At 41.8% G+C, this 15,692-nt stretch overlaps 1 protein-coding gene across 1 annotated transcript; it reads right to left on the reverse strand.

The window, feature by feature from the left end:
* Positions 1-1,385: 1,385 nt before the first annotated feature.
* ALB (albumin) lies at positions 1,386-12,926 on the reverse strand. The gene is made up of 14 exons (XM_008497404.2): positions 12,798-12,926; positions 11,301-11,361; positions 10,367-10,499; positions 9,330-9,544; positions 8,487-8,619; positions 7,410-7,507; positions 6,433-6,562; positions 5,327-5,541; positions 4,706-4,838; positions 4,114-4,211; positions 3,821-3,959; positions 3,082-3,305; positions 2,448-2,580; positions 1,386-1,459 (listed from the first exon to the last, which is right to left on the reverse strand). The coding sequence occupies exons 1-14, from the start codon at positions 12,880-12,882 to the stop codon at positions 1,409-1,411; spliced, it is 1,848 nt and encodes a 615-aa protein (XP_008495626.2). The 5' UTR covers positions 12,883-12,926; the 3' UTR covers positions 1,386-1,408.
* Between the last annotated feature and the right edge of the window lie 2,766 nt (positions 12,927-15,692).

The raw sequence follows: 15,692 nt of genomic DNA on the forward strand, positions 1-15,692 counted from the left end.
TGGGGATGGAGAATTAGATAAAGGGAAAGGTCTTTATGCTGTTGGTTTGTGCTCCTTTCAAAGGGAGAAGGTGCTTAAGTGCACCTGGCAAATGATTTTTGCTGAGGCTCACAGAACTTCACATCTTGAATGAGATGTCTGTGACTGCCCTGGGGTCCCAAACTCTTCTGAACCAACAGATAACAGTGCCCTGCAGCAACTGGATGGTCACACATCTTGGTCACAGTAAGACTGATGGCTCTTCCCTTTAGCTTTTCAACCCAGTGCCTTTGCATGTCTCATGCTGAGTACACCTCTATGGTTCTGGAAAAGATTCCTAGCTTGGGAACTACAGGCCCAGAGAGTTTCAAGGCCAAGCAAACTGCCCTTGTGAAATGACTCCTCATGCATGGGCTTTTCTAGCAATGCAAGAGTCATGCAAAGGTCCTTGTTCAAGTGAGAAGATTTGGAGGTGGTTGTGTTTATGGACTGAAACTAAATATCTATTAGAAAATCACACTGCTTTAGTGGCATACAGCCAAAAACACTTCTCAAATTTGAGAAACTGAATGAAGGGCATGGTTTAGATGGTGCTTTTGAAGAGACATCCCAAGTAAAAGCTGTTTTAAAAACTTAAGACACAAAGTGTCTAAAAGCAGATCTGTTTGCAACTTTGCAAGCAAAGAGGTATTTCTTTGTGGCTGATGTAAAAAGGTATCTTCTTTTCTTTCTGTAAGAGCACACTGATCATCTTATTTAGTCTGAACAGTCCTTTGAACAGTCTCCTAATATGTAATTGTAATTGCTGACATGAAGTGTAAAAGGAACCTGAAACTTAAGTGGAATATTAAAGTCTCACTAAATGTTTTACCACTTCTCATATCCTCTCACACATACCTTCCAAGAGCAAGAAACATTAAAAAACCCACAAATGGAATCCCTGCCCATATAAGTTACTTGTAATAAACATTTTGTGTAGGGAAGACTGCAGAGCTTTGCCTTGTGGTAGTCACCAGCAGACAAGGACAGATGCAGATTTATAAAGCTTTTATTTTTTTTCATTTTTTTTTTTTCAAAGTAATAGAATTGAAATGTTTCTGGAAAAGCAGAAACACTGAAGATTTATGAAATACTCATTCAGTACCAAAGGAAAAAAGGTAATGGGTGGGAGAAGTTACAAAGAAGTATTTTTCTTCATGTTTTTCTCAGTGCCAACCTAGATTGGGAGAGACAAAAAGGATATTTTATATAATGGCAGCACAGTAACAGTACTTCAACTGTCAGTATGGTATGTAGTGACAGAGGGCAAACCACCCATTAGAAAAAGCAAACGTGTGGTGTTCAAAGGGAAGCTGAGTTTGTGAGCTGAAGGAGCTAGGTGGGTGGAAGAGAGGGGCATAAATGAATTATTGCTGTTACCTACCATGTATCATGCACCAATTCCTAATGTGGCTCTGCTCTGGACAATTAGGTTTGCACCCTAGAAAAAGGAATAAAAACAGCCATGAGAGACAAAGCAAGGGAGCAAAGTTTGTAGTGCTGGAGCAGGTACTTTTATAAACTTGTGTCTGTGTGGTGGTTTGAGAGATAAAGGTACTTCCTAACCCTAGAATATGTGCTGTGATAGAATACCCAGTGTGCTGGGTATTTTCCACTTTTCCAAAGGTAGAAAACAAATGTCCAGAGGGAACTAGAGACAATTTTTTCCTAAGTTTCCCTAATATGCAATACTTCAATTCTAAATAAAAAGGCATTCAATCATTAAGCAGTTGAAGGTGTTAGTAAGAGGTCTAGGTCTGAAATGATAATCAGGTTGCTGTCTTTTCTACTTCCTTTAAATGCTTTGCTCTTGCTCAGCAGTAGGGCTACAGCTAAACCTCCTTGGCTATTTCAGAGACAAATAACTGTTAAATGGAGGAATGTATTTGTAGTCGATGAGTTTGAAAAAAATGAAGAGACTGCTCAGAGGAGAGTACCAGCTGGACCCCTCCTGCCAATATAGCAGCATTTTCTAAGCATCTCTGACACTGAAGAGTACTAGATGTACTCTTTACTGGTAAACTTTCAGAGTTCTGTAAGAATCTGTAGCACAAAAGGAACCTTATATATGGTAGAGACACAGTTAAAATTCTACACATACATATTTTTCAACTATGACTTGTAGATAGTCAACTCTTTTGGACAAGGCTATGAAGAACCTGGTCTAAAATAAAATTTAGCAGTGTTCTGAGCAGATGACTGGAGTGCATTGCCTCCAGACAACCTTTTTGCATTAAATTGTTCAATGACTATAATCTGTGACTATGATCTGTACAGGCAAGATGTATGTTATGCTCTGCAGACAGAATTATTGTAAAGGCACAGGGAAAAATGGCCACAGAACCACTTTGATTGTGCGTGGTTTCATAGAGTTTCCTGGTGTGTTTTTTGTTTTGTTTTGATTTTTTTTTAAAGGAGATATAAAATACCTCTTCCCCAAGGCATGACCCAACATCTGATTCCTTGCAGCACTTGTCTACCATGGCAGAGAAACCATCAGCAATTGTCTTGATTTGTTCTTCTGTCATCTGGGGCTTGCGCTTAATGAGGTTGACAAGCAGTCTGAAAACAAACAACAGTCAGTGCTACCTGTTGTAGGATGACTTCCCAACTGAAAATACATCAGTCTGTGCAGGTACAGCTCATGTATGAGGGTTTTTTGGCATGCCTTGGAGTCAAATAGGCACAGACTCTAAAATCCCACAACTGTCTGTTTGCCTTTTGTTACCCTGATTATAACTGGGGAAAAAACTTAATGAAACATCCTGTCTTCACTTAATTAAATACATCTTAAGGCTTGCACGGGCAGTGGAACTACATGAAACTGCTCACCTAAGACACTGATTTTATTTGAATACCCTGCTTTGCCTCTTCCAGACTATATGATGTTATGTGCTGACCAGCTCAGTACAAACACAGAGTTCCACCTGGTTTTTCCTCTGTCACTGGTGAAGTTCCAACCAGATGACAAAACAAGGAGCTTGTAGCTTCCTTCTGCCTCCTGCCCCCCACTGAAGGCTTACACTACAAGGTTTTTTCTACAAGGTATTTCCTTTAGCTTACTTCATCTGCCCTGATTCCCGTTCAGCAGGAGAAGCAGTGCACAGTGTTTCGTCGAAGTTGAACATGTCAGGGTTAAATGCTGGGGGCACATATTTGGCATCTACTCCCATGCTAGTGAAACAGGGTCTCCTGTTAGAGTAGGAGTCACTGCAGCAGTGTGAAACGTTGTCATTGATAGGAGTGGTCTCCTGTCTCCTGCACATGTCCTGAATGACAATGCTGAGCTGAAAGGAGAAGGGATGGAGGAACAGATGTGAGTGACACCTTCCCACAGGCACAGAAAGGTGATGGCTGTGTCACTGCAGCATAGCAGGCAGTGGAAGCTGTTGGATCTAAACACCTGCTCAGAAATGGCATGGTCTGAAAATCTGAAATGAAAACATATTCCTAGAGTTGGGCATTTCTTAATCTGCAGCCTGTCTGTCCACTCTGTCTTAACAGACTGTTCAGCTTTTCCAGGTACAGTCTGCTGCACACTCGATCAACTGACTTTTGATTTCTGAGGGAGAAAGAAGTTTTAGCTGAAATTTTCACAAGCTACCCTCAGACAATTATTTAGGTTCTCACACCCATTAGAAATGAACAGATTTCCAGTTCTGTTAGGTAAGTGCTTAGCTTGGGGTTCACAAAAGTCATTGTGAGGTTATTACATCACCAGAACTTATGACTTTTGTTCTCAAAATTTTTCTTCTTTTCTCAAATCTCCAAGAGAATTAGAGAGAATAACACATGTACTCACATATCCTTCAGAGCAAGGGAGGCGCCTGTCCTCAGGGAGCTGGCAGCATTTAGTACCAACAGCTGTCATTTTCTTCCCAATTTCAACCAAGGTATCAGTTGATACCTGAGGCATTTTCTTGGTGTAGCGGATCAGAATCCTGAAAAAGTTGTATAAAAATGATATTCTGTTGACACTGGGAGAATGCTTTACTGAGACAGACAGCTGAGGTGAAAATAGAAGTGAAAATAGCTTTCCCCAGGGCAGGCAGGATCACTGCTTAGACCCAACAGGATTTACCAGGAAGCACTCACGCTTTGAGGAAGTCTGCCTCGCCGTGGGTGTTCAGCAGCTCACAGTTTGTCTTGACAACATCCTGAGTCTCTTGGATGTGTTTGTTCAGTTCCTCTTGCTGCAAACAAATATAAATTTATTAGTGAGATAAGAGAGGGACATCCTGGTAACAGTCATCCAATATCCCTTTTGACCTCCTCTGAACCTTACGAGCTTTAAGATACTAATTTTTTGTGCAGCCTGGATGGCACAAAGAGGACTCCATTCACATGCAAGCCTCAAGTTCTAACAGAAGTCCTGCTTAGAAGGCAGCAAGATGTTTGAAATGTGATTTAAATTAATTAATGGGGGTTTTTGTTTGTTTGCTTAAACGGGGTGAATATTTTTCAAGTATAGGACAACTGTGACTGGAAGATGACTGCTGAAGCTACTCTGATCTGAGAAACCTGTCCTAGTCATGGGCCCTGGACTGCTCCATCTCATCAGAACACTCATTTCCCTGGGGATTAGTCTCAAAACTCTGCTCTTCTGTAGGAGCTTATCCACACAAGTGTTTCATGATGAGTATCAGCCAAGCATTCTGGTTCTCTGCAGACAAAGCTTTGCACCTACAGCATTTCCGTAGCACTCAGCAGGGTTGTCTGTTTTGCAGCACTTTTCCAGGAGGTTTTCATAACCCTTAGCAATTCTCAGGATCAGCTGTGAGGAGAACTCGGGGTGTCTGCGTGAGTATTCATAGAGAAACCTGGAAGAGACAAGAGAGAGAGTTAGAGCACTAAATAATGTGCTGCTTTCTTCTCTGACAATGACAATTCTCAGGTGAGATCGGATTAGGTGGACAATGAACTTGGAATGCTGTTTTGTTTGTTTTAGTAGGATTTTTAGGTTGCTCTGTTGTCTGTCAGCAAGGCAATTGTGAGAGGAACAGAGGAGTTTCCCAGGAGAGAATACTATGTAAGCAGATCATCTATGTGGCCATGCACAAAGCCCTCATGTAAAAAAAGGCACAGGTAAATTCAGATTTAAGTTGGACAGTGCTGAACAGAAACAGTCACAAAGCATCAATGAGAAACTAGAGCTGAAGCTGTGTTAGTAACATCAGATTTCCATGTGGTCATCTTTTCTCCTTTTGCACCTGAAATGTCCAAGAGGACAGTTCTTCCAGCAGTGCAAAAGACCACAGTCTAGAAAAGACTGTTCAAATAAAGCATGCATGCTGTTGGCACCACTTACTCTGACAAGAATCCATCATGGTCTCTCTCAAAGCTCTTGCACACTTCCTTATCTTGTATGTATTTTTCAGCTAGTGAAGGGAGGTCTTCAGGTTTGTCATCCATGTCTGACTCAATAATGCACTGGCTTTGTTCCACAACTGGCTTCTCACAGCACTCTTTGATTTTACTTGAGAAAACATCTTGTTTAGAGCAAATATAGCTCATAAGCTCTGCCTGTAAAATTGAAATGTTATCAGAAAAGCTGTGAAATAATAATTTAAAGAGATGAATTCATCTGCTCTCTCTTTTTCAACTCTTTTAATTCAGTTAAGCTATCACCTTAGCACATGAGTAAAGAAATGCTGTCTTTATAGAGAAATAACCAGAGGGGCAGACATGTCCTATGCATGTTGAGCACAAGGTGCAGGGAAGCATGTGGTTCCCTCTCTGATCTCAGAAACTGAGGGAAGATAAACTCTGGAAAGCCAAGGGAAGGCTGAGAGTGGCTTGTCAGAAGGATGGCTGATTGATCTTGTCCATCCTTTTAGGTGCACAGCTCTGATAGAGGACAAAACATGAAAAAACCCTGAAAGGCCAGGTTTGTGTGGCTTCACAAAGCCAGGACTGGACACCAACTGGTTTAAAAAGTGTGTCTGAGTTCCAGCCATGCAGGCACTATTTCAGTCATGTCCCTGTTGCACAGCATCATCCCATGCAAGCTGTTCTCTGGAGTCACTGGCAGTACAGCAAAGCTGGTCTGGTGGCAGTACACACAACAGGACAGCCACAGTTTGTAACCTTTTTGACTCTTTCTTTTGTTTATGACTTATCTGGAGTAAATCTCATCAAACAACCTCTGAGAAATGGTTTGGTTTCAACCAAACACATGCTACAGGGTAAGTAACTCCTTGCCCTCTTGATCATAAAGGGCTGGACCTGGAACTGATCCAAAATGCAGGTCCTGTCACACACAGCTGAGCTGGTCAGGAGATTTTCAGTGGCTGAGGAACCTCCTAGCAGTGTTGAGTAGAAGTTTCCTGGACTGTGAATGAAGAGCTGCACAAATTAGTGTCTTCCTAAACATTTTTCAAGTATATAAATATTTTTGAAAAATATTTAGCTTACCCTGTCATCCATGCACTCTACCATGTCCCCATCACAGCACTCTTCGTAGATACCAGTAATATCACCTAGGATTTTAGTCACCTCTGAGAATGGAGCCTTGGGATATTTCTGGCTCACTTTAACAAGTTTGCTAGGAGGAAAGAAAATAAAATACACTTGTTTTAAAGCTCTGTGTTGAACTTGCAAGTCACTAACATTTATGATACTGTAGATGAGCATTGCTTCAAGTAAATATTCATTCATTGTTCTCATCTAATTTCTGGTGGATAGAAAAAAAGGATTTTGACACCTGCACTGGTAACCCACAGTGCTCCTTTAAGATAGAAACAAGCTTGTGATTGGTCTGCTAGATCCGAGCTGTCTATGTAAGGATCACACCCTGGAATTCCCCACTGCTCCTGAGAGACTGTAAAGCACCTCTAGCCTAAGCACAGACGTGTACAGTCCTCATTAACCCTTCACATCAGAGCTGACTACACCCAGCAAGGTGATCCTGGCACTGTTAGGGTGTGAGCCACAGCCTGAGAGCAGCTGGAATGGGGTACAGCTCTGGCAAAAATGTAGATTAAATGAACTGAACTCTCTTGTTCTGAGTGACGTCCCAGTTAACTCTTCATCTTCCACATTTGTTTTAGAGATGGTTTTATTTCTCTGTAACTCTGATCTGATCTTACTTCTACTCTCTATCAGCCTGGGACACTCTGGTTCCCCTTTGTGCTCAGTCTTGACACAGAAACCTGATCAGAATTGAATTCTACACTTAGATAAATAGGCAGAGAAATTGCTTTTGGCCTAGTGCTGAAAAACCAACCCACTGATCTTTATTCTGTTGGACAATGGTCCTCAGGCAAAAGTATGTTAGGAAGTACCAGGGGTGCAGTTTTCACTCTCAGCACATAGCAGTGAGTTATATAAACTGATGTTTCCCTCTTGGCTAGTTTCAGCCTTTTTTAAAGAAAAAACAGACTGGAACTTACTCTGCTTTGAAGGTTCTCTCACCAAACTTTTTGAGGATTCCACAAGAATATTGGTGCTTCATACTGGCTTTCTTGGCTTTTTCTTTAATGGCAGTTGCCTACAGTAACAGGATTCACATTGTCAGATTAAGCTGATCATATCTAATAGATTGAGAAAAAAGCAAATCTGAAACTCCCCCTTGAGAGTCATGGCAGGTTCTGGTCCAGCTAGCCCTGAAGGAAAGTGAAAATTCCTTAGGCAGTCCTAACCAGTTTGGAGTCAGCATTTTATTCCTGGTCTATACACCATGCTTTATGGCCAGGGGCAGCTCCACAGACATGCTGCTCTCCACAAAATACTTCCATTTCATAGAAACCCTGGGGCTTCCAAAGAGGGCAAGCTGGCTTTTGTAGCACTGCAGTGATTACACAGAAGTCACCAGGACTGAGTTTGAGACAAAGGGAAAGTTTGGCTCATGCCATTCACAAGCTTAACATGAAATCTTGGCTACAGCTCCCAAAAAAGGGAAGCTGTGTGGGAGCCATCTGCTATGGACCCACAGGGATAGCACATGATTAACCCTGGCTCTCCATACAACTTTCCCTACAAAGATATCCCTTCACAGATTTGTATGAACAGGAAGATTCTACCCCTTTCTCAGTCTTCCTCCTCCATTTGCTTGGGCAAACCTGGAGGCTGGATATGGCCTTTGGGTGCTCACACCTCTCCTGACAGGTTACCACAGATGCCCAGGTGCTACACAGTACCTGGACTCAGTGCACCTGCACAACAGCTGCCTGATGATGTGTGAGGAAAGCAACAAAAAGGCAAGCTTAATGATCTACAGTTTGATTATTTGCTTTGGTCTCTTAAAATACCAAAATACTATTTATTTTTTTTTACCATCCTAGTTTCTGTGAAGCTGTGTACAAATGCTTACTGAAAGGCAGCTTGGGAAAGCACAATTTTAGCATTATAAGCATTAGCCCTTTAAAGTCACTTTGCACTGCAAAAAGAAGTGCTGCTAAGACCAGAAGAGACCTTTACATAGTGGACCAGTTGCTTAGTTTTCATCCACAGTCAAAAATGTGATGTACCTTCTCATCCAAGCAAGCACTGACATCATTCTCCTTGCAGCAGACTTGAAGTGCATGTTCATAATCAGCAGCAAGGCTGAGGATGGTTGGGGCATACAGGAAGGGGTTCCTTCTTCCAACACTATAGATGAAACTGCAAGGAAAAAGAAAACATAAATTACATCTTCCAGTGACCACAGCAAATGGCCTTAAATCACTATCAGCTTCTGTAACTTCTATTTCTAGGTTAGAAATGTAACCTTTTCCTAATGTAATACCTGCCACTGGTATATGTTCTGCTAAACCTCAGTTTCCAAAGCAGGACCTCAAGAGCAAGGACAGAAAGAGGAACTCCTTGTATGGTCAGCCACCTAGTTTGTACATTTGCATTTTTAAAATAGGTTGTCAGATACCTGAAAATTCTGACCTTGAGTGTGATCAATTAATTTGTTGTTATTCCACCAAGATCTTACTGTCAGTTTTTATTAATTTTAGTGTTATTTTTCTTCATCCTAATGACAAAGGGGGTAGTGGGAAACTGGAGGAAGTAAGCTATTAAAATCAATATTAGAAACAGTGATTTTTCAGGGGTTTTGGGTTTTCTGGGGGGGGGGGGGGAAGTCCCTCAAGATCTATAAAATATAAAAATCCCATTTTTGAGTGGAAAAACCTGCTCCAGCATGGAAAGAAAAAATGTGATAGGAGTTTTGGATGTTTAATGATTGAGCAACTGTTTTATAGATGAAGCTGAACATCTGCAACTTTTTTCAAATGTTCTGCATGTCCATGCAGTCTGTCTGGCTTGGGAATCCCTCTGCTGCACAGCTAAACACCTGAGCAGTACAGAATGGGCATTGTCCTTACTGTCCCAGGAGGGAGACCCTGTTGTCCTGGTACTCCTTGCAGATCTGATCAGCAGCAGGTCTTTGGTATGGCTGAACAAAGTCTGGCTGGGGAACTTTAAATGAGAGGAAACACTGGTTTCTGTCAGGGTCAGCCTTCCCACAGCAGTCAGCCATTGCACCATAGGAGTCACGGAGCTTTTCCACTTGGCAGATTTCATCCAGGAAAATGGAGGGCTGCATGGGAGATGCTGAGGGTCAGAATGATGGTTTGTAGAAAATGTAATATACATTCTACTTGTCTCTAAAAGAAAACCCAGGCTGAAAATGAAATACATTTTACTGGATAAGATTGAGACCATAAATCAGAATAATCCACTGTTTTCAACACACTTTCATAAGGCCCAATATACCTTATGTTTTCATGTGGTCCAATGTAAAAAATTTTACAATGCTTTATTGAAAAAACATTGTAATTAAAAGTATTTTGTGCAAGGCAGTGAACTCCTCTTACAATCTGACTAAACTGAATTTTCAGGGGAACTGAAACAGGACTCAATGTTCTCCTTCATGATCAGCCTGGGAAACCTTTAGGGAGATCTGCTGTAGTCATCTCATTTGGCCCAAATGTTGGAGCTTTCAAGGAAAACAAGCACCTAACTTTCTGAAGGGCCAGGCTGAACCTGCTGAACACCCAGGGATCTTGTATACCTGCAAATCTTACCTGATGTTAGAGGGTTTTTTAAACTTCTTACAGTACCTTACATGAGCACACACACCTTTTCAAGTCCCCCCAGTCTGAAACTTTGGTCCCTTTAATACCTAGAATGAGACCTGTAATTTACAGCTGAGGTATTTGTACTACATGCTGATGTTTATTTCTAGGCAATGCTAAACTTCATGTGCCAAAGTATGGCATTTGGGCTCCCATCTATGGCTGCACAGATCACTTCAGCACCTCTGAAAGGCAAAGTTTCAGAACTTGACCAAACCAAGTTGTTTCAGTGCTGAAATCAGAGCAATGAAGACAAACACAACATCAAAGCATTTTCTGCCTACCAGTGATTTTGAGCACTCAGGAGCATCCTCGTTGGCCACACACTTCTGTGCCAGGTCAACAACATTCTTCACCAGCTTGGACAGTCCTTCATAAGAACATCTCTGGAGGTACTGGGCAAATGTGATCAGGGTGCTGAAACACCAAGCACATTTGGGAAGATGGGGATAAGAAACAGTGGTCAGTATTTCTGAAGGTACTTCTGGGTTGATGATTGTTTAGATGACTTCAAGTGCACCATGTAGAGCACAGTACTGGTCCTGTATCTTTTCTCACCTCCTTTCTGAAACATGTTTTTAACCTTAATTCCCAAGAAATAAAGTCTTGAGTAATACATTAGGAAGAAAACAGAAAAGATTGTGACCTGAGTGTTCTGCCACTTTTACCAGCATGTTTGTAATTGCCATAAACTAAGCTGGTTTTTGCCATTGTTACAAATTACAATCTTCAGGCTGCCTTCTTTCAGAAGTAGTTATGTTCCTGTCAGGGCCCTCTGCCACTCCCAAAACCAGTTTCAAAAGAAAATAATTGAATTGTCTTAGAAAACCTCTAATGGGTTTTGGGGTTTTTTTTGTGGTTTTGATTTTGTTTCTGGTTTTTTGTTTGTGTGTTGTTGGTTTCAGTATGTCAGTGCAGCACAACTCCTCTCCAACCTGTATTACTCATCCCTAATTCTTTTCACACAAGGAACACAAGTTTTCTCTGATGGGTTGCAGGGAATTGTTCTCCCAGAGAACAAGAGAGTCATCCTGACTTTGGCAGGTCCAGTTTGTAGGCTTTGCATACCAGCAGGAAGCCTTAACTCAGTGCCATGCCTCAGTGAGACATGAGACACACACTTCACTAGCTCATACTGTCTGTTTGAGTTTCTCTTTCTTGTCCAGTATCAGCAGAGATGAAACACAATCAGGAAATGCAAGGTGAGCATTGACTTACACTGCCTTAAATGTCTCTTCCTTCAAGTCCTTGTACCGGTGGGCAATCTCACTCTTGTGTTCTGGGAAGACAAACAAAGAGAGCAATGATGCTGAGTGCCAGAGGCTGTCCTGGAGCCCCCAGACCATACCTTCTGGTTACCTTGGGACAGCTGCTCAGGAATGGTCAGCATCCCCTCAACCTTTAAGCTTCAGAAGTGGTATCATTGCTTTGAGACAGAGCCTGCTGTAGAATCCCCCCTCTGGATCCTCTCCTGGACAACCTGTATTGCTTTCCCAGGAACTTCAACCTGAAGCTTGCTCAGGCCACCTTCACCTCTGCTGTCTCATCACCACTCTGGGACTGGTCTGCAAATGCCTCACTTTTCCTCTCCTTCTTTCTAAAGGAACCCGATTTCTAGGATTCTATTACAATACTTTCCTCTGGAAGCACATACTTAATTCAAATACTAAAAGTCACTGCTGTAGCTTACTATTAAGGGTTAGCAAATGTGTGTTTTGTGGAACCAACATATGTCTACACAACAAACAAAGGATTGCAGCTGCAGTTTGATTAGAGCAACTCTAAGCAGAATTTTCTCTTTTTGAGCACAAAATTATTAGTTTGACAGCTTTATATTCTTGTTCCATCCAGTGTGTATCATCTGTGCTCTCCATGGGAAGCAGATAAATGCCTTCACTTGGTCCTGATGGCAGTAACACAGGTTGTAGCTATACCTCTCTCTGGGTAAGAATTTCCCAAAAGAAGCTGAGGCATTTGGCCACACTAAAGAATGAGCCAGATGAGGCAATCATTTTGTTCTATAATATCACTCAGGAGTATTTAGAAAATATGAAGTAATTCTTTTTGTTAACAGAATCTGCCTGCCTCAATAAAAGGGTTCCAGTGCAGAAAATTGTAATTTAAAGGGGTTTTGCTGCTGTCCACTGGCATCTCCCATTAGCTCCTGAAAACTCAGTTTTGTTAAATGTCATTATTTTGTTTCAAAGAAAAATAAAAAGTATCAGGGGAAAAATTTCTAGGACTGCCTGCAGAAATATCTGCTTGACTAATGTCTAGAGTTGTACAACACAGGGAGAAATGCCATGAGGAGTTTTCAGTGAGCCTCCTTATAGCCTAAACTAGATGTAGATTTTTGACCTATTTGTGTGAAAACCACTGCCTTTACTTGGTAAGGAGGCTGCTTGCCAACTCCCATTCCAAAGACACCACCTCCAGAAGCACCTTGCATCTCTGCTGTGAAGCAACAGAACCTGAATAACCAACCTCTGCCCAGGTACTGCTCTGATGCTGCAGAGGGGGGTCCCTCAACTTACCCAGACATTTAAGCTTTCTGGAGTATTCCACACATTTCCTCATCACTTCTTAGTTTAGTTTTTTTTTCTTCAACCAATTTTTTCCTGTTCTCTTTGGATCAGGCTGCCATTTCATTCTGCCAGTAAAGCATTACATTGATCTAACAAAGAGTGCAAAGCCAACAAATCACTCCTTTCTTACCTGTGCCTCGAGCAACTCTTTGCAGATTTCTGGATGCAGCAGAACTAAAGAGAAAAATTAATGAAATTAATGTTACCCACTTCATGGTTGCTGATTATGGCGTGGGCTGAGTTGCTCAGAAATGCTAGGAAGATTGTATGGAAAGCATTTGCTTATATAGCCTTTACTATCCGTGGCTGTAAAACATTAACCATAAAGCTGGCATCTGTAGATTGCCATTTGGTCTGAAGAAGATTACAAAATTTGACTGTCCTTGCCAAAAATGAATTTGATATTATTTGTTTTTTATGTGTTACTCTTTTTGTCCCGAAATGGTTGAACCTTCCAGCACCCAAACAGATAAAGGTTTGCGTAAATTTCCTTATCAAATGGCAAACAAGGAGTTCAAGGCATCAGACATAAAAGTCATCAAGTCTAATCCTATAGCTGTGCTTTTTTTTTTTTTTGCCAGTATTTGTCCAGAAGCAATGCAGGTTGGTACTGTACAGTAGGACTGAGTCCACATTCCACATCCATGCTTGTCATTAGAGAACTTGAATTCTAAATGAGTTTACATGAAATGTCTCACCTAGACAGACCAGTATAAAAAACACAAACTGGTAACAACACACAGTAATGAGCACAAAGACACCAGTGCATGGCATCTCCAGTTCCAGTTGGCTTCTGAATTCCGAAAGACACAGGAGGTGCAAGTGTGGAAGGGGCCATGAGGAATCTGAATCTCATGATTTCTGTAGGTCCAGAGCAGAACAATGTGATGCAGACAATGTGGCTGTGCCAGCAGACTGGAAATTCCATTTTCACCTGCATCAACCTGCATCTGACTGCAAGTTCTGGGACCTGCACTTGCAGTAACTTGCAGTAACTTGTTGGTTACTCCAACAGCCCAGGGGCTGATCTGAGCACCTGGTTTGTTAGGTCCTGCTCTGCTTTTCTGTGGGTGCTGTTAGTCCCCAGGATCCAGAAAGGTGCCAAATTCATCTGTAAACATTGCAAGAGCTGTTGTTTCATAAGTTTTGCAGTTTGTCATTTGTGCTGACATCCTCCCAAGAGGAATCTCTTAATTAAGGACTGCTCTCCTCTTTGAAATTTTCTATGGATTGGTTGGTAACTTAGGTGAGCAGGCACAGGAAGAGTTGTGAGGTTTGCAAAGATTTAAATGGAAATGATTTTTCCAGAACACTAAGTGAGAAGCTTTAAAATCCCACCCAAACCAAACAAGTGTAAGGTCGGATCTTTCCTGAGTGCAAAGTGGTGTGGTTTCAGAGTGGGAAATACTATGATTTACTTTAATTAATTTCTCTCTGGGGGATGCATTTCAACCCCCAGAACTACTCTCAGTGTCCTCTGGAGGCTGTGGTCTGCCTGGATACTCATTGCTTCCAGAAGCAAGTATTGACCTGGCACAGCCTAGAGTGAGATCTGCTAACACCTCCCTAGTCCCTCAGCTTACTTCTTGGAGTCTGGGTTTTTCCTCAAATGGGCAGTTTTGGCACAATGCTGTATTATTCCCATTGGGAGCAGTGTCAATAATTACATTTTCTGTTTTCTGGACTACTGAGAAGATAAAAAAAAAAAGACTTCACTTTGTTTCTGAACTTGAGTGTTTAAACATGCCTTAAATCAAAAGACATGTCAAGCAGAAAATATCTGCAGGTAGTTTTCATTCAGAGAAATGTCAAGGCAATGAATCTTGTCTTTCAGAAACACCATTCTGTTCTCTGAATAACACCACAAAACTTAGCCCAGTTTACAGAATAGCTTGGTACAATGAAACTTGTACTAGCTGCTGCTTTGCAAAGAAGTCTTGCATTTTCCCAAGTCTGTCCCTGATATCCTTTCTAGGTGAAAAAAAAGCATTCTTGTTACTGATTTAAAGGGAAAGGGCTCAATTTTGGGAATTAAAAGTTATCTGGAAAACCCTTACATGAAGAATGGTGGGGAAAAGCCAAATTTGCAGGAAAGCACCCCAACTCCTTCACAATGTTAGAAATAAGTGTTGTTTATGGGTGGCTGTAGCAAAATCCCAACTTTTCTGGGGAATGATGGGAATCCCCACCAGTCCTTCAGTCTGGAATTGGCTTTCCTGACCCACGCCTCTGTCAAAGAAGACATATCACTAAAACCTGGATCTCTTTGATCAATCCATAACCTTCAGAATGGCTGCAGACCACCTAGGAGGTTTTTTGCCCAGTCCCTTAAATCACTGACATCTGGCTATATCAGCATCCTGAGTCTGGAAACTGCTGCCTGCAGTTTGCATTTGCAGAGAGAGGTGGAATGGGGGGTGCAGGGGCTTACCAATGCTTTTTGATAACAGATAAAGGAATGCAGGTAAAAGGAATGCAGGGAACTAACTCAGCAACCTGACAAGTATCTTCTGACCCCAGGAGAGACACCCTAAAAACGGAATGTAACTTTCCTACCAACGCAGCTTGAACCTGTTCCACCTTTTGTATCTTAGGGCACTCAGTGAGATGCAAACATACATTGAGAAGTGCAAAGTAACTGTAAAATGCAGCCAGGCAGAGCACTGCCCAAGTGAAAGTGCTGCAGAAACCTGTCCTAGAACAGCTCTGGAAGGGTTCTGGGGTTGTACCAAAGCAGTCTGCAGAAAATGACAGCTCAGGAGAGGGAAGTATTTGCTGCTACACTGAAATTTAGCACAAGAAGAAGTCTTGCTGTGTAGTGCTGTCTGGAAAGCTCTCTGGAATTTTCCCCTGCAGCATTGTGCAGTGCTAGCAGGAACACTACGGGTCCCCTAGAGTTAATATGTAAGTTGGTAATACAGGGTCCATGTTTATTTCTAGATATCTTCTGTTGTCTGTCCTGTACCTCATGCCAACATTTCATATAACTGCTGAAAGAGAGAGCCCAACTCCAGTGCTGGTATTT

The sequence above is a fragment of the Calypte anna genome, chromosome 4A (genome assembly GCF_003957555.1).
Source record: "Calypte anna isolate BGI_N300 chromosome 4A, bCalAnn1_v1.p, whole genome shotgun sequence".
In the NCBI taxonomy this organism is placed as follows: Eukaryota; Metazoa; Chordata; class Aves; order Apodiformes; family Trochilidae; genus Calypte; species Calypte anna.